Here is a 19,798-nt window from a genome sequence, read left to right as displayed (position 1 = left end):
GGCACACTTGCATACAGGGTGGTAACTGACCCACCAACACACAGCAAATATAGATGATCTTAGCGCACTGACAGGCGTGCCAAATATCCTTTTATAGACTGTGACAATCAGACAGGACCTTGCTCGTGGACCAATTCGGAGCCGGCACAGGACCTGAGCAGCTGACGGCTGACCACCAATGAGAGGTTGCCACCTCACGAGCATGCTCAGTAAAGTGAATTCTGGACTTAGTCTCAGGAATGACTGCCTGCTGCTGTCTATTGTCAATTACCATAGCTGAACCTGGAAAGGCAGCAGTAACCATGCGCACAGCCTGAGTCTGAGCAAGATGCTGAGACCGATGTCTTTGCTGAGCAGCATCCACTGCGGTAGAAACTGAATGAGAGACTGCAGGAGAAGATAAGGCTTGGGATCCATCCTGTTCAGCGGGAGATTCTCGGCGCCTAACACTCTAGCTTTGCTTGGACGATTTTGTTCAATACATTACAAACAAACATGGTTCATCAAGCAGCTTTTCAAGAATTCTGGCATAAAACTACTTAAAATGCTATAAGTTTTTGCACAATTTGAGGTTGTGCAAAAATGTTGTGAGTTTTGGCATTTCTAGGTCAGTTCTGACCAGCTTTGCCAATATTTTGAAAAGTGGACAGAGCTCAGTTGGGGCAGGGTGTAATTAAGTGTGCCCAATAAATTTATCATAATCTACACAACAAAAGTGGCTTAAACTGGAAAAGATATATATGCCTGCCTTTTTCAGGGGTACATTTTTACATTTGGCAAATGATAATATGGCACATCTTACTCCAGCGTGCTCTTCACTAAAACTGAGGTAAAAAAAAAAACTCTAGTATTAATGAGTAAGGGTCTACGTTTTAAAAAACAATTGGGAACTAATTAATACCTTTTTTATAGAGATTAACAGTTGGATTCACTCCGTCGTGGTTCGACATCCAGTCCTGTCTTCCATGGCAGCTGGTCTTCATTTCATTCACCATTCTCAATCTGACATCCTGGATGCCTTTTGTGCCTGGGATGCTTTAGTCATTAGGCATCGTGACGACATGATATCACTAGTGATGAGCGAGTATACTCGTTGCTCGGGTTTTTCCGAGCATGCTTGGGTGACCTCCGAGTATTTTGGCGTGCTCGGAGATTTAGTTTCTGTTGACGCAGCTGCATGACAGGCTGAATACATGTGAGGAATGCCTGTTTGTTAGGGAATCTTCACATGTATTCCAGCTAGCCAGCAGCCGCAAATCATGCAGCTGAGGCTACAAAAACTAAATCTCCGAGCACGCCAAAATACTCGGAGGACACCCGAGCAACGAGTATACTCACTAATCACTAGATATCACAGAGCCTTGTAAGCACCAGAGGCATACAGGGTGTCAGAACGAGGATGCCAGATGCAGATTTGAAGACCAAATGTCATGTAGGACCAGACTGTACACTAGACCAGAGCTGCACAAATCAATTGCTCCACTATACTATTTACCTAATTTGCATTCTTACTTTTCATTATTATTTATAATAATGACCAATATAGCCCCACTATGTCCATAATTGGAGTATTATGAGGCTGCCATTTTGTGGAAGGAACTTAATATTAAAGTTTAGCTTGGAGAGGTTTTAGCAGACCCTAGAGGCTAGGTAGTTGAGCGTTCTTGCATTTTAGTAGTGGAAGATAAAAAAAACTATTCTGATTCTGAATCCAAAAAATCAAAGCAGGGATATAGCATAGTTAAAAAAAAATACAAGTGCAGGGCACTATTTTTCAATAACTATTCCAAATAAGTGATTTTGGAAGTCAAAAGGGTATTGAGTAGACTTACGTCAAAAGTATAGACTAAGTAGAGGAAGGGGTCAAGTGACAGTTGTAAATAGAGGAGTCATGTGCAGTACTAAAAGGTCCTTTAGCTAACTACACACTAGCTGTATATTGGCCAAACCAGATGATTTCATTGGGACCAGTCCAACGACTTTATCTGCTTTTCCTAATTGCAACACATGCCTGTGGGCCAAAATATAAAGTTATCAGCAAAGAAAGCTGTTGGTTGAGCACACAGTCAAGCATCAGCTATCTCATATACTGTATAAGGCCTTAGATATTGTAGTCAGATGATTATTAGAATTTTTATGTAAGCAGTTTCAGACGGACAGAAACTTTGGGATTTTTAATTTGAAGGAACAGTTTTAGAGATTTTCAATTATCACCTTCTTAAAAAAAAGTGCACATGCCGGCATGAACTGTGTTCTTTTTTTCTGTTAGTCCATTATATTAGCCATATAAATTCTTTCACTTGTAATAGCTTCTTCTTTAATAGTAAGCACATTTTTAACCATTTTCTAAAATATTTTTAGCTGCTTTAATTACCTGCAGATCAACGAGGCTTGGGGTCCTGAGACAACCACCAATTGCTCAAAAGACCACTGAGAAGTGTGCAGCTCGGGAGGCAGGAGTGCACAACTCCTGGCCGAGCACCCACACAGAGTGAACTACTGAGTTAGTGGAAAGCCAATAATTTTCTCTGAGATCAAAACCCTACCGAACTGTGCACTTCTCAGTAGTCTTTTCAGCATTTGGTGGGGTGAGTTACAGGCAATTAAAAAGCCAAAAAAAGTAAAAAAAAAAATGGTTTTAAAAGTGTAGCTACTATTAAATCTTGTAAAGTTTCTTCTTGACTGTGTGCGTGTAAGAAGTGATTTTCAGTATTTTTGTTATCATTTGAAAGATTGCATGAATTATATGTGCAAACAATTAGTCTTTTCTATCTCTTACACTTTCCTCCTTTCTCTTTGTGCTAGTTTCATGGTTGTTTGTTTGTGCAGATGAGGGCAGCGATGTGGAGAGTGAAATAGATGAAGAACTTGATGATTCTGGAGAACCTCCAGCCAAACGGGAGAAGACAGAGTTGGGTCAAGCGTTCCAGGTGGGCTGTATGCAGCCATCGCTGGAGGGCAGCGTTCAGCAGAGCCTGGTTTTGAACCAAATACACAGCGAGCACATTGTCACAAGCACTCAAACCATCAGGCAGTGCAGTGCCACCGGGAATACCTACACTGCAGTCTAGTGAATATGAATAAGCTTTCAAAACAGAATTGTATAAATATATGTATGTTGGCTTGAAATTATGGCAGTAGAACAGAATATGCCTAAAGGTCGACTGTTGTCAAATTTTCCTATTGTGACCTTAACTATTTTGTCAACCTTAACCCAAGCAGAGTTTTATTTTCCTCTCACAGTCTACAATTTTTTTTGTTTGGTTTTATTATTGCATTTTAAGATTTTGTTTCATGTTGTTCTTTATGGTCATTATACTTTGTTTCTTAACAACACTGGAATATTTTCTTGCTCTCTTTGGTTTTTAAGTATGTTTTATTGCTGGGTTTACTGAACTTAATAGTTGCACTTCTTTATAAAATGTTGCTCACTTACACTGGAGAAAGAAGGTGCAGCTGCAAAAACATGACATATATGGGGAAGACCCTGTATCTTTGTAAGATAAGATATTTATATGTATGAAGGTAAATGTTTAGGCTGTTGTTCTGTTGTACAAAGGAGAATTCAAGCTTCATCTTTTGCGTCCTACAAGTCAGTAACATGACCTGCATGAAACAGTGTGGTACGCTAAAGTTGTAATATGAGTGAAAAATAGGCTTTTGTCTAACAGTAAACAACGCAAACAAGTTCCGTTAATCGTATCCATCTTGTTTATAATGATGTTTGTAAACTCGGGGTTTCACTTAGCGGACGTGCATTCTTAAATGCTCTTAAACATCAACATTTTTGAGGATTTTAGTGCACACTCAGCTCCTCCGTTGGGATACTACTGATTTTGCATTGGGTTCCACTGCACAATCGCTTTATGCCCTTGAGCGAAACTGATAATAGACAGTATGAAATATAACAGAATGGACATACTGCGACATAATTCTTTAACCTCTTCTTCTCCCCTGGAATCACTTGCACATGCAAATATGTGAGATCATCAAGAGAGAAAGGCTGTAACAGATGGAAAATTGTCTGTTGGCAACCAAACTATACCAGTTCAGAATTGGAGGAAAAGGAAACTCAGGGAAGACGGGGTTAAAGAAAGGCTTGTGCTAATGGAATGAGGACCAATGTCAGAGGTTTGTGTTCTTTCCCAGAATCTCTCTATTTCATAACAGTAGTTCACTCTGCTGCTATTATGCTGTATATATATATAGATTCATATACATATATATACACATATATATGTGAAGAATATAATTTATAGAATGCAAGGAATGTAGCAACCTGCATAGTATTTAAGAGTGGGAACTGGTAACAAGGTTCTTAACTGTTTTTGATACTGGTGTTAAAAGATTGATATTTCTGAGACTGCTATTCGAGTAAGCTTCCTTAGGGTTGTTTTTGTAGAGAAAATAACTCCATCGTGGATTTCAACATATGTACCATTATCATTGCAAGCTAACAGTATAGGAAATTAATTCTGCTATGAGTGGCAGATAACAGATGACTATAAGTTGTGTATACGGTAGAAATTATTTAATGTGCACCGGTACAAGGGGTGTTCTCAAGTTAGGAAGTTATCCCCCATCCATAAGATAGGAGATAATTTCCCAAATTCTGGAGGTTTGACCACTGGGACTTCCATCGATCCAGAGAACAATGGGTCTGAAGGGCCCCAAGTGAATGATGCGGATGTCTGGCATGCTCACTGCACTCCATTCATTCTTAATGGGACCAACAGAGATGCTGCCCTAGTCTTTTCTTTGGCACCCCCAAAGAAGAATAAATGTAGTGGCAGTGTGCATGACCAACCTCCACAAAATTCACATGGAGCTCTTCAGATTCCCAGTTCTTGGGAATGGTGCAATTGGGAAGTTATCCCCTAATCCATGGATAGGTGATAACTTCCAAACGTGAAAATACCCCTTTATATTTTTACTATAGAGAACACTGTACTGAAAGTTTACTCCAACTGCATTTGGTAATGATACCAAAGACTGAAAATGGATAATAAAGTTTTCAATGGCACAGGTCAGTAACACATCCACTTTGATGTGATCCTAATCTCAGAAATGTTATTTACCGAATTCCATGAGACATGCCTATAGGACCATTTTAGATTTTCTGTAATGTTTGCCTATATCTTAATGGCACCCTACTTACTTAGTAAGTTAATGCAGTAATTTAATTTGCCTATCACTGTTATATAATATTTAATTGACAAAGGCAATGAGGCAAAAAATGATTATCCACACGTAAAAAAAGCAAGAAATGGTCAGTGCACCTAACGGAGCTTTTTTGAATGGAGTTTGTCTATATTGTAACACTGGCATCAAAAGCAGCTTTAATAATGTGATTAGGGTAAAGTGTGAGAAAAAGAAACTAATGCTTGTGTAATGCATTTTAGGCAGTGTACCTGGCACACCTCATTGGAACTTCTCCCCATCCGTGTAGGGTCTGAACAGGTGGCTAGACACACCATTGCCATTTAAGAATGTACATCAGGGATCACAGTACCTCGCCTATTTCATGGTGCCTTAAACAGAACTGAAGCTAAGGTTGTAGTAGTTGTCTTTCTTTTCCTTATTTCTTGTTAATCATTTTTCAGCAAGGTGTGCCTGTTGTTTCTAAAGCCCACATAAGGTGGGGAAAGTCCTAATTTTGTAATAAATTAGTAAATACTTTTGGCTCTTCTAGATTAAGATTATTCCGATACCCCATGTGTTTCCCTATTTTGTAACTAAATGTATTTTGCTTTAGTACAAGTAGCGTTATATTGGGATTGTGGAAATTGTTTCCATAGTCAGCTTAACTATCCAGAGCTCCCCAAGCTATAAGTTTGTGTTGCTGAAAAAGCAAAACGCGTCAGCAGGCATACTAATTAGAGCAAATTCTTTCTTGCCAGAAGGGTCAACATGGCTGCAATTATGTTTAGCCCTTCAGGGACAGCAGGGTGTGCAATCCAGTGAATACCCCAATCATATCATGTCCTTTATGCACTGAGGTCATTATAATGCATGGTTTACCCATGCCCTGAACAATGCAAAAACATGTAACTAGAAAATAAACATTGATTTAATACCAATTAATGTGAAAAGGCAAGGAATAAATATACAGTTAGAAAATATGCTATTTTACTTTAGATGATAAAAAGACTTCAGAAACTCCTAGACTAGTTCATGGGGACAGGTGAGATTTTTTTATTTATGTATAAATATGTATATATAACTTGTGTTTACTAGGGATCAATAGGGATCAGTTTAGTTGCCCTCACCTTGTTCATATATTAGAAGCACAATTATATTATTTTAATGATAAGACCCAAAGGACGTTCTCACAGTTACGCAAGGAATATACATAGAATATAATACACCTGCAATGTGAAATTTCCTCCAATTGTATACTATATTATAGACTTATAAAGTCCCCAAAATGTCTTTTATAATGAATATTATCATTATTACTTTTCACTTATTATTTCACAGGTTAAGCAAATATACCATTAAATTGTTCTGTTAGTAAAACCACTATGGTCTATTACCAAAGAAATGTTCTAGAACGTTTCTTATGGTAAATAGGCAACACCTAACTAATCTCATTTTCACATATTTGTGCAAGGTACAAGTGGAATGGTAATTTCTATATCTCAACATTACGTATGATAAGTACAGTACTTACCTTTGAGTAGCTTGTACTCCCGATAAACCTGCAAATAACCTCCAATACATTTAAACAACACTGGTCCATTAATTTATCTTTTTCATTCAATTACTTTTCTTAGTTAATTATGCCAGATAAGAATATAGGAAGTTGCTATACTTTTACCATTCCTAAGAGAATTTTCAACGAGGTTCAAGATTAGCTATCCTTCACAATAAGATAATGCAAGGATTGTAATTTTATGGCAACACCAAAGTAATATTAGCTTTAAGAGAACTTAGTAGCTTCATTTTACAATGTCTTTGTCGACAATTGGTGAGAAATCTGCCCGTCCTGGGAATCATGTGTGCCACTGGCACATCAACAGTGGATAATATTCTTCCCTTTTTTCTACTAGAAAATAAAAGCATTGTAACTAATCTTTTGTTTCCTCTAAGCACAGCCCAATTCTGACACAATGGGCAGCCTATAGGTTCATGTTGCTCATAAATCGCCAAATCGGTCAAAGGATAAACATCAGTCCCGGTGTGGAGGCAATGTCATGTTGAGAAACCATTGTGCAATTCCGCCTATGCAAGATCTTTCACCTTTTCCTGACAGATCATATGGATTACAAGGTGGGCAGATCTGCTCAAATCGGTCCACGTTTACAATGCAGTGGAACATGTTGGTGCTATATACAGATATTGTGGGGTAGTGATAATAAGGTATGTTTCTTTAACTTCATTACATGTTCAGCATTGGTTTTATAAAGATTTCACGTGGCAGCACAGTTTTTATACAATCTACTTGTATGCTGTCAGGAGTAAATGGGATGATTAGACTGGCTTTGGGGCTGACATTTCATTTATTAATAATGAATGGCTGACTTGCTTAGAGAAACAGCTTTAACAAACCAATTGAAAATGCTAAAGGATGAAACGTTTCCTTACTTTTACATACACACTTTAAATTCTGGTCACATTTATCTGCATTTTTCATTTTTTCACGTTTTTATGAAGAATACATACCCATTTTATTGCAAATTATACCATTGCAACGATGCTGGCATTCCACATAATATAAGCAAATTGTTGATGCAACCTCATGTCTACTGAATTTAAAAAGGAATTTCATCCTTTACAGCCAATGTTTTACAGTAATATTGATTCTGAACCAAAAAATGGATCTGTGTTAAAGTAAGCCTAGGTCATGGCTTCTAAAACTTTTTTATGGGGTTTCATTACACAAAATTATATCAAGATGCCTGGGCCTCACCATTAGTGGTGAAAGCCTACTGTTTAGTGGGCACTGTTGGGTACCCATTCACACTGCTGATTTGCAGTACCATAGACCAGTCAATCAGCGTGACAGAGCTGCGGTATCCTGCTTCATACACTGTTTATATCTGGCCCTTGCTGCCAAGCCTGGTAATACCTGATTCACGGAGGTGATGGGTGTTTGACACCATCAATCTGATATTGATGATCTAGCATTCAGATAAGTCATGAATGTTGGATCGGTGGCAGTCCGACATTGGGCACCCCCACTAATGTTTTCAATTACTATTATTTTGATGACCTATGAATATTATAGTAGGTGAAGAATTCAGTAAATCAAGACCTACTGCAAAGTTGCTTAAATTTACATGTTAGTTTCATTGAGACAAAAATAATTAGTTGCAAAGGTGGAGATACAAGAGTATAATACTTGGCAGACCAGTGTGATTTATGTATCCAGCCAGAAGTAAAACTAGGCTTTCCTTCATTGGAGCAAATATTCAATTTAATACCCTAGGCCTGTATCTGAAAACGATCAAGGACACAAGTCTTGCAACTCCTACCCTTAAACTACCGCCCTGGATCTAGTTGTTTTGATTTTGGCTGATCACTGTAGAGTTTTTAAGCTTTTTAGAGTTTTTTTTTGTAATATGTCTTTAAATCTCTTTAGGTACCATTAACATGCCTATCCTGCATACTGGTCTCACAATTCAATTTTTACAATAATACTGAAGGACAACCCGTTTTAGAATGAGGTGTGATAGTGTTTTTTTTTTATGGCTTTGGTGGACAGAGTACATTTAACCAAATATGTATAGGAAATGTTGAGTACAGTGCTGTGGCATATATCATAATCTATATGGAAGAATTATGCACAAGAATCCTGACACACTAATGACATAGCACTACCCCCCAAAAAAAAACCACACTAACTTTTTTTAGTTATCCAAGTGAAATCCTGATACTTGCCTGTGTCTGCCATATTGTAGCTTCAGGCATGGTATGCAGAAAGTAGACCCAACCCTTTCAGTCCTAGGAGGATGTTTTATGCATAAAACGTCCTTTAAGTGTCGTAAGGATTGAAGATACCTCTCCTGTCTGTATAACCAATAATCTTGTCTACAACCAGTGGCAAGTATTTAAAAAATATGATATGCACTACTCCTTTGGAGAAAAATGAAGAAGAAAAAACTGGAATAGAAACATAATACTTTATATTATTAAAATGTTTACTGTAAAGCTGTTCTGAACCCTTTGAGCATTGTAATAAAATGCAGTATACTCATTCAACAACTTAGCTCTATACAGAGGAGCACATTTACAAGAATCGGTGTCAAATTGTAAGAGCAGCCCATGACAACAAATCGGTACTGCTTTTATGACTGTAGCCAAAAAAAGACAAAAAGACAGTTGCGATTTTATCGGTTTCTATGGGCAACACCCCCATTCGTCATTTGCTTTGATTTTCAGAAATTGGCGCCAGACTGTCTTGGCGAAATAGCAAGCCACTTCTATATTTTATCAGGGTGTAATTAAAAAAAATAAAAATGAGCCGCAGCCTTAGCCACAATATATTTTGACCAGAGATGTATAGTTTGTAGTTGAAAACAGCATAGATTTGTAATATTTTCAGGCTAATGTAGGTTGTTAATAAAATGTACAATATTTTATCATTTGACGTAGATTCAAGTTTTCCTATTTAACCTATATTTTTTCAGTTATTTATGCCCTCTTAGTTAATATTGGATACTAGTGCTAACACCAGAGAACATATTGTGTATTCTCACCCCTTAGTTAATAATCACCGTAAAAGGTACTATCTTCATGCATTAATTTGACAGTAGTTAATTAAGGTAATAATTACGACTTCCTAATGTTTTCTTTTCTGTGTGCTTCCTATTAAGTTGTAATTAGATATGGCCAATGCTATCCAGTCTTTTTCCTCAATGTTAACGCTACTTCCACTGTTAGAGATTTGCCATTTTTAGATATTCAACAAAACGCCCACGGTATATAAAAAAAAATCCAAAGGAAAAAAAAATCACTCGGTATCAATTCTGTGAATATATTGTATACTTAAAGGCATAGGAGAATGTGGAAATTAATGTCAGCTAGTTGTGTTGTTATTATACCAATGACACTATTTTTCACATGTATCTTCTGTAAGTTTACGTCAGAATGATCACATCTTTAGTCCACCTGATGTGATATGGATATGTGTCTTCTCTAGTCCCTTCTGTCTGATACTGTGAATTCTCCTACAATATTGTAATTATATTTTTGGAGTTTTTATTTTTTGGTCTTCTAGTTCAGGATAATTTGCCACAATTCCCCAGATGCTCAATGCATTTGGATTGTAATTCTTCTCTGTGAATGTTCAATTTGTAAAACACTGGATCAAGATGAATAGGGAAGGCTAAGTGAAAACAGTGTCTTAGAGATATAATTTCTGGTAATTAATCTACTAGTAAGGTTATAACAAAGCTGGAATGTCACATTTTGGTTACACTGAAGTATAACTTGTGGTAAAATGGTAGCAAATGTTACCCATATTTCAGTATTGATCTCCATCCTAGAAGGATAGGTGGTTCTTAGGTCCACATGGCTACTCGCTTCTTCTATACATACAGCTGTACAATACTCAAAGGGTTGTAGTTTGACAATTATTTTGTTAATCTTTATAATTATTTCCTGTATATGCTTCTCAGTTTGCATGCCTTGATCATTGCTGCTAGTGGTTGTACGTGCCAGTAGAAATAAGTAGAGTTTACCTATTTTGCTTAATGAAAGCCACTTACAAAGTGACTGCCTGATTTCCTTGTGTTCTGTTTGGGTTGTTTATGGTTTATTTACTTGCCTTATGTTTTTACACTGGCTTCTAAACTTCGGGAATGAAAGCCCTGAGTTTCTAATTTTTAATTATTCCACACCTAGTCTATGGATATATAGCAAAATCATGACCGTAGGGAAGCAAAAATAATGATATTTTTCTTTTCTTAATTTATTTCTTCATCTCAAGACTTTCTAGAATATTGTTACTCTAGAAAATGGTGCAAGTGGGCCTGCTGATGAAAATCAAAGCTGGGAAGCAACTGAACACATACAAAATGTGTCTTCAAGAACTTGTATGCCTTAAATTAGAACACATCTGTTTCACAATTTGCTCCTAGTGACTAAGGATTGTTAAGTGTGTCCGACAGTGAAGATAAAAAAAAAAGCCAGTACTGGAAATCCTTGGCCTTTGTGGATTGAAACAGAGTGCCTTCATGACAAAAGTGAACCAAGATCTTAGGAAATAAATAATGAAATTGTGGTAGGTCATAGCCTTCCGTAACTAAACGTATTAGTAAATGGGTCAAACACACACATAACCACGCCATTAATCAGAAATTCCTCAGGGCTTTCTTACCCCAACAAGCTTCAATACACCATTTTTTCTCTTAAGCTGTGTTGTGTGATTTTTCTTTCTTTTCTTTTATTTAAGTGCCATTGTATTCTGTTTCACTTAGTAAGTGGCAGAGGACATGAATTCAGTCCACAAGCACAGAGGCTTAATAGTAGTAAGAATTTTGAGTTCTTTCTCCTTTTATTTCAGTTTTTATATAAAATGAATATGTTGCATAAAAGTAAGGTAGGCAGCTTTTTATTTCCTTAATAGAGATTGTATGTGTGTGATAATGTAATGTTCTTTTCCAGTTTTTGGATTACAGTTGAATATACTTTTTATTTAAAACCTATTTGGAGAATACCACGTGATGCATTTTTTTGTATAATGTATTGGATTTTGTAAATACGTATTTCCTGATGTGATTTTTGTGAGAAATGCTAAATCTTTTAGTATATCATGTCCTCTCCAGATTGGCAGGAGCTACATAAATGATAGTTTGTGGGCAATTTGTATTGTGTACTGTACAATAACTGGGGAACTTTTATAATTATAAAATATATATATTAACTTTTAGTGTGTTGTTTAAAAATGACTGGAACATACTAAAGATATTAGTAGGATTTTTCTGAATATTTCAGACTTGAACTCAGGCTAGCTTTCTTGTGTTGTTTTTCAAAACAAAATTGTGTCTTGTCTTTTAAAAATTAATAAATTTGTTTTCTTGTTACAAGTCTGAGTCTTGTATTTATTCCTCCTGACTTTTTTCCTTTAATAAAAATTAAATCATAAAGCTCATGTGAACATTATAGAGAGGTACCTTAATTTGAGAGTGACTCCAATTCTGGCAGAATAGGGTAATCTGAAATATCTTCATGCAATACTACATTCCTACATCTTGAAGCGTGCCCTAACAAAATTAGCTGTTTATTGTGGCCGTGCCAGAAGCAGGACCTGATACAATCAGATAAGTGCCTTGACAATCCATTTAACCCATTCTTGGCATTTGACACAAGTTTACACCATGATCGTGAAGGGTTTCAAACAAAATGACATACATATACTTAATTGAGATCACGCAGGCACAGGAGCTGAACCTGCATGATTGCCTCCGGCAGCTTTGCTTAAGTGATAACCGAGCACCAGCTGTCACAGACAGGAGCAGGGCTCGCACCGTGCGTAGCTGTTTAACTCCCTAAATGTTGCAATCAATAGGGATCACAGCATTTAGAAGGCTAGGAGACAGATGGGCTCCTTTTCCACCCGCACGGCACATCACTGGCCACCTATGGTAATTTTCAACTTATCCCACAAAAAACAAGCCCTCACATGACTCTGTCAGCAGAAATGTAGAAACATTATAGGTCTCAAAATAGAGCGATGCAAAAACCTTTTGTTGGAAAAAAAGTGTTTTTAATGTGTGAAAGTAGCCAAATATAGAAAAACAATATAAATTGGGTATCGCTGTAATCGCAGTAATCTGGAGAATAAAGCCATCAACTCAGTTATACTCAGGAATGGCGTAAAAAAAAAACATAAAAGCAATTCTTGACCATGCTGTTGATTTTTTTATTCTGCCTCCTAAAGATCAAAGTAAGGCTCAGCTCACATTTATCCTGTGCTCTACGCTGAACACTTACACCGGAGTTTCTGTGTTATTCTCTGAAGTAGGTGATTCACACAGAAGATGTCCTATAATGAGGCAGATAAAAACACTTCGGACTCTGTCTGGCATATGATCCGGCAGTCTCCTTATTTTTAAGCTTTTTTTTAAGCTTGCATAAAAGCGTGATCAGCAACAGATTTGTGCACCTCTGAAAAGAAGGACACTGCTGAACAAAGACGAGACGAAGTCCAGAGTAACTCTGCTGCATTACAGTGAATGGATCCCACGGGGTTTTATCTGAATCATGTCAATTGGAGATTTAGATGGAATCCCCAATTGAAGTGTTCAGTGTAATACACAGGATAAATATGATCCAAAATATGCAACTTGTTCCCAATAAAAGCTTCAACGCATTTTGCGTTTGGCTTCCTTGGGGGGGTGCTTGTGTCTAGGGGGCGGCAGGTCACTTTTATACAGGAGTCTAAGTGCCACCTCTGGTAGCAGTATATGAGGTGCTTCCGGCAGCGAAGGTGAGGACCAGAAGACATGAATCCGGCGTCCGGCATAGCAGGTAAACGCCCACCGCTGGCGCGTCAGCATGGGGGGCGTGAAGTGCAACATCACAGGGATGCGTGTCCATGACGACCAGAGCCATACCAGCTGCCTGAAGTGCACACTGCGAGGAGCTAAGAGCATCATAAAGGTCTGTGATAGAGACAGATACAGAAGGAAAGCGGGATCTATAAAATAATAGTGTGGTAACACAAAACGCGGAATAGAATATTATGAAGAACAAAAGAAAGCAGTGCACATAAGTAATGAAATATAAACAGATAATGTGATTGCTATAAAGGTGACAGTGTGCAAAAAGAGGAAGAAGTGCACATACCTTCAGTGTATAAATACAGTAGGTAAAGAAAAAATAATACCTGCAGGAACACCATATGAAGGAGTGAGTGAGCAGAGCAAGTAGTGATAATATCTCAGGTGAGAGATCCATGTGGAAACGGTCATGCAGAGGTGCAGGTATCCATAGTCAAATGTGATGGTCATCAGCTGAAGAATCACTACGTGAACAATGAAAGAGAAAAAAAATTAAAAAAGTGGCAGTGCAAATAAAGCACAAAGAAGTGTAATCACAAATCCATGATATAATCACACATATGTGCACATCTGAACATACACATATAAATTCATGTCCAGATAAAAACCATGATAAAAAAGATTAATTAATATTTTGAAAAATGTAAACTAATACAGTTGAATTACAGCAAATTTAGTGAAAAAGGGGATATATAAAAATATACAGAATGATTAAACATCAAGAACCAAAACACCCCAATGGTGTAACAGAGAGAATTAAATGAATTGATAAAAGTATTTTAGGTGTAAATAAAAAAATATATATTTAAAAATAGGAATATAGTGTGTTGATAATAAAACCCGGTTATGGAAAATAATGACCAGCAGTGCACATCCATGGTAGGGAGACAGAATAAATACATCCGCTATTAGATTCATCCCACAGGTCCAGAAAGCCGTTCCAAATGGTCATAAGTTCAAAGAACAAGATGACCAGCACAAAGAGCAATAATAAACAATGAGAGTTAAAAGCAACAGAAAGTAAGACAAAGACACAAAGAAAAAATTTACAGAAATGGGGCAAAACTCAAGACCTCATTAAGGCTTCTTTCACACATCCAGCTTTGCATCTCCGGCACCATGCGGCGAAAAGCCGTAGGGGCAGATCCGGGATGTGCCGGAGACACTGGATGCCTGCGTGGCCGGATACGGTGGCGCCCACATTTAAAAGAGCAGCGCGAGACTCACAGCCTCCGCGCATGCGCTGTGAGAAAACCGGTCCGGCGCTGTCAAAAAACGTTGCAGCGAATGTTTTTTGCAGACACCGACCGGCTACTTCTTCCCATATCCGGCAAAAATCAGATGCGCCGCATACCCATCTGGCATGGTGCGGCAACAATACAACTCTATGGGACAAAACCGGATCCGTTGCCGGATCCGGTTGTTCCAAATTTCGCCGCATCATGCCGGATTCAAAAAGCCGGATGTGTGAAAGCAGCCTAAGGCCTTTAGGATGTATGCAGTCTATTCTCATTATCCATTTTGCCTCTAGTTTATGCATGTCTCTAGAAACACGAGCTGGACATAAAGTATGGGCACTAAAATGTACTAGGCACTACAATGGCAGAATTGCAATTTTAACAAAGCAACATCCATTGCTTCTTGTTTTTGGAAAACATCCATGGAGTCTAAATTGTCACTACACCTATAAATTCCGAGAGGGTTGTAATTTCCTAAATGGGTCACTTGAGGGAGCGATTCGGCTCTTCTGGCACTTAGGGACTCTGAATAAGGAGTCCGCAAACTATTCTACAAAACTTTGCTCTCCAAAAGTCAAAAAGTGCTTTGCCCCTCCTGAGTTTTGTCGTGTGGCCAAACAGTACTATGCAGCCACATATGGGGTATTGCCTGTTCAGTTTTTCTTCACTGCCCAATGGTATAAAATTCTGTGACACACCCATGGAGTCAATATGATCACTGGCCCTTTGATAAATTTGAGAGGTGTACTTTGTGAAATGGTGTCACTTATGTGGGGGGGTTCTGCTGTTCTGGCAACTTAGGGGCTCTTCCAATGGGTCATGGCACACGCAAACTTTAACAGCAATATCTGCAATATAATGTGGCTCTCCTTCCCTTCTGAGATTTCCATAGTTCCCAATTACATGTAGTTTACTGGCACTCTTCGGAGAAATTAAACAACAAACTGTGTGGTCCATTGTTTCCTATTAGCCCTTAAAAAAATGGGGGCTAAAACAGCATTTAATGGTAAAAATGTAATTATTCTTTCTTCACCACCCAATTTTATAAAATTCTGTGAGGCACGTGTGATGTGAAGATGCTCACTGTACAACCAAATTAATTTATTGAGGAGTTTAGTTTGTAAATTTGGGTCAAATATGAAAGAGTTCTGCTGTTCTGACAGTTCGGGAGCTCTAACATTGTGACATGGCATCCTTAAACTTCAATAAGGCACTTCTTCACTTATGAGTTTTGCACTACTGTGTCTCAAAAGTATTTTTGACCACATATGTGGCATTGTCGTACTTAGGAAATATTGTAGAACAAATTGAACCATTCATTTTCTCCTATCATCCCTTTTCAAAATCAAAACTTGAGGCCAAAGCAATATTTTAGTGGAAATTTTTTTACTTTTTCCTTTACTCAGCCCAATGTTTGTCAATTCTGTTCACCTGAGTGTTGAAAATACTCACTACACCCCTAGATGAATTCCTTGAGCTGTGTAGTTTCCAAAATGGGTTCACTTGTGAGGGATTCTGCTGTATTGACATGGCAGGGGCTCTTCAAATGTGACATGGTGTCCTCTATCTATTCCAGTCAAAATTGCACTCCAGAATTCAAATGGCGCTCATTCCCTTTTGTGCCCTGTGGTGTGCTCAAACAGTAGTTTTCCACCACATATGGAATATCTTTGTACTCAGGAGAAATAACACAACAAATTTTGTGCTCCATTTTCTCCTGTTGCCCTTGTGAAAATTGAAAAATTGGGGCTAAAGCAACATTTTTGTGGTAATTTTTTTTCCATTTTCACGTATCAGCATTAAAAATTCTGTGAAGCACCTATATGTACAAGGTGCTCACCACACCTTTATTTAAGTTATTTGAAGGGTGTAATTTAAAAAATGGGGTTACCTGTGGGGGTTTCCACTGTTTAGGCACATCAGGGGCTCTCCAAACACAACATGCCATCCACTATCTATTCCAGACAATTTTGTGAACCAAAAGTCAAATAGCGCTCTTTCCCTTCCAAACCCTGCCATGCGCCCAAACAGTAGTTTTCACTACATATGGTGTAGTGTTGTACTCAGGCAAAATTGCACAACAAATTTTGTGGTGCATCTTCTCCTGTTACCCTTGTGAAAATGAAATATTTGGGGCTGAAGCAACTGAAGAGATAGTAAAGTTTTTAAATGTGTTTTTGAGTACTTTGAAGGGTACAGTTTTTTTAAAATGTCACTTTTTGGTATTTTCTGTCTCATAGACCCCTCAAAGTCACTTTAAATGTTCCCTAAAAATTGATTTTGTAAGTATTGTTGAAAAAATTAAAAATTGCTGATGAACTTTTAACCCTTCTAACTTTCTAACAAAAAACATTGTTTCAAAAAATGATGCTGATGTAAAATAGATATATGGTAAATGCTATTTATTAACCATTTTATGTGGTATAACTATCTGGTTTAAGGGCATAAAATTTCAAAGTTTTAAAATGGTCAAATTTTTGTCAAATTTTCACTATTTTTTATAAATAAACGCAAGTCATATTGACCAAAATTTAGCACTAATAAGAAGTACAATGTTTCACAAAAAAACATTGTCAGAATCACCGAGATTTGTTGAAGCGTTGCAAAATATTACACTGCTCAGAATTGGAAAATTTGGCATAATTGCAGTTTTGCTCAGTTTACATACCCCGGCAGAATTTTTGTTGTCTTGGCCTTTTTTCAGAGAATATGAATGATAACACCAAACTTTTTTCTCCACTCATGGTTTGTGGATGGGTGAAGCTATTTATTGTCAAACAACTGTGTTTTCTCTTTTTAAACAATGACAACCCAAAACATCCAAATAACCTTGATCAAAAGTTTACATACCCCATTTCTTAGTACCGTGTATTTCCCCCTCTAACATCAATGACAGCTTGAAGTCTTTTGTGGTAGTTATGAATGAGGTTCTTTATTTTCTCAGATGGTAAAACTGCCCACTGTTCTTGGCAAAAAGCCTCCAGTTCCTGTAAATTTCTGGGCTGTCTAGCATGAACTGCGTGCTTGAGATCTCCCCAGAGTGGCTCAATGATATTGAAGTCAGGAGACTGAGATGGCCCTCCAGAAACTGCACTTTGTTCTGCTGTTGCCAATGGCAGGTCGACTTGACATTGTGTTTTGGATCGTTGTCATGTTGGAACGTCCAAGCGCGTCCTATGCGCAACTTCTGGGCTGATGATTGCAAATTTGCCTCCAGTATTTGCTGATAACGTGCTGCATTCATTTTTCCTTCAACTTTGACCAAGCTTCCTGTGCCTTTGTAGCTCACACATCCCCAAAACTTCAGTGATCCACCTCCATGCTTTACAGTAGAAATGGTGTTCCTTTCATCATAGGCCTTGTTGGCCTCTGTCAAAATGTAATGTTTATGGTTGTGACCCAAAAGTTCAGTTTTGGTCTCATCACTCCAAATTACCTTGTTCCAGACGTTTTGATGCTTGTCTCTCTGCTGTTTTGCATATTGTAGGTGAGATACTTTGTGGCATTTGCACAGTAATGGCTTTCTTTTGGCGACACGACCATGCAGCCCATTTTTATTCAAGGGCCTCCTTACTGTGCATCTTGAAACAGCCACTCTACTAGTTTTCAGAGAGTCCAGTACTTCATTAGATGTTATTTGTGGGTTTCTCTTTGCAATCGGAACAATTTTCCTGGCAGTTGTGGGCAAAAATTTTGTTGGTCTAACTGACTGTGGTTTTATTTTTACAGAGTCCCTGATTTTCCATTTATTAATTACAGTTTGAATTCTGCTGACTGGCATTATCAATTCCTTTTATCAATTCTTTTTGTATCCTTTTCCTGTTTTATACAATTCAACTACCTTTTCCCATAGATATGAAAAATACTCCAAAAGAACATCCTTATTTCATTATCAAGTAAAATACCTAAATAATGCCTCATGAAGTCAAATATAATGGAGACGATTCTCAATATTATGAGAGAAAAGAGAGGACATAGAATCCAAATCCATTGCAAGCATATATGAATTTATTTGTCAAAAAGAAAGACACATATCAGAGATACAGGATATTACAAAAAATCCAATAAAATGGGTAATCACATAGAGCCCGGTGCTAGGAAAAACAAGAGGGCAGCCTGTGATGGGTGTGTATACCCAGAACCAATACCACAAGAATTGAGAAATATAAACAAAAATACAGCATTGGTTATGAAAGTGGCATAAAATGCAGTCATTGTACCAACCAAACGGTATACAATAGGATATATTAGTCTACAGAGGTCACCAATTGTAAGATATCACTTGGGCAGTATTATACCATATATAATGCCCAGATAAGTAATGCTGGTGATACCAACAGTTGCTGCACTGGATGTAAACCAGCCAATATATCCTAAAGCTGAGTCAATACATCCTGAAGCTGAGTCCATATAGAACACAGCTATATGCCATATCGGTGAAAAGTAATATAACATGTAATAAAACTGTGGGAAAGGTCTAAAGATGCTTAAATAAGCTGGATAAACATACCCATCATGTCCTGGTGTGTAGCAGGCGCCGACTTCAGACGGGCCCGGACATGTACAGGCTTAAGCAGTGGGACACGTCTGGCACTGCAGGATCTGAGTCCATGGTGGCGTAGTGTGTTACTTATGGTAGGCCTTGTTACATTGGTCCCAGCTCTCTGCAGTTCATTCACTAGGTCCCCCCGCGTGGTTCTGGGATTTTTGCTCACCGTTCTTGTGATCATTCTGACCCCACGGGGTGGGATTTTGCGTGGAGCACCAGATCGAGGGAGATTATCAGTGGTCTTGTATGTCTTCCATTTTCTAATTATTGCTCCCACAGTTGATTTCTTCACTCCAAGCTGGTTGGCTATTGCAGATTCAGTCTTCCCAGCCTGGTGCAGGGCTACAATTTTGTTTCTGGTGTCCTTGGACAGCTCTTTGGTCTTCACCATGGTGGAGTTTGGAGTCAGACTGTTTGAGGGTGTGCACAGGTGTCTTTTTATACTGATAACAAGTTTAAACAGGTGCCATTACTACAGGTAATGAGTGGAGGAAAGAGGAGAC

General features: G+C 37.9%; 1 protein-coding gene across 3 annotated transcripts in view; it reads left to right on the top strand.

Annotated features, from left to right (window-relative positions):
- The window catches only part of RFX3 (regulatory factor X3), a 512,595-nt gene extending 500,563 nt beyond the window's left edge, over positions 1 to 12,032 (top strand). For 2 of the 3 annotated variants that reach the window (XM_073542615.1, XM_073542613.1), the window contains one exon: positions 2,806 to 12,032. In XM_073542615.1, the coding sequence (XP_073398716.1) occupies positions 2,806 to 3,071 (266 nt within the window). In that variant the 3' untranslated portion in view covers positions 3,072 to 12,032. The remainder of the gene's footprint in view (positions 1 to 2,805) is intronic. The other variant, XM_073542614.1, reaches the window with a different exon arrangement.
- Positions 12,033 to 19,798: the final 7,766 nt, after the last annotated feature.

The sequence above is a fragment of the Dendrobates tinctorius genome, unplaced genomic scaffold (genome assembly GCF_039654945.1).
Source record: "Dendrobates tinctorius isolate UK_male_01 unplaced genomic scaffold, ASM3965494v1 ptg000128l, whole genome shotgun sequence".
Classification (NCBI taxonomy): Eukaryota; Metazoa; Chordata; class Amphibia; order Anura; family Dendrobatidae; genus Dendrobates; species Dendrobates tinctorius.
Note: the sequence above shows the minus strand (reverse complement) of the source record. Positions and strands in the feature narration are given on the sequence as shown.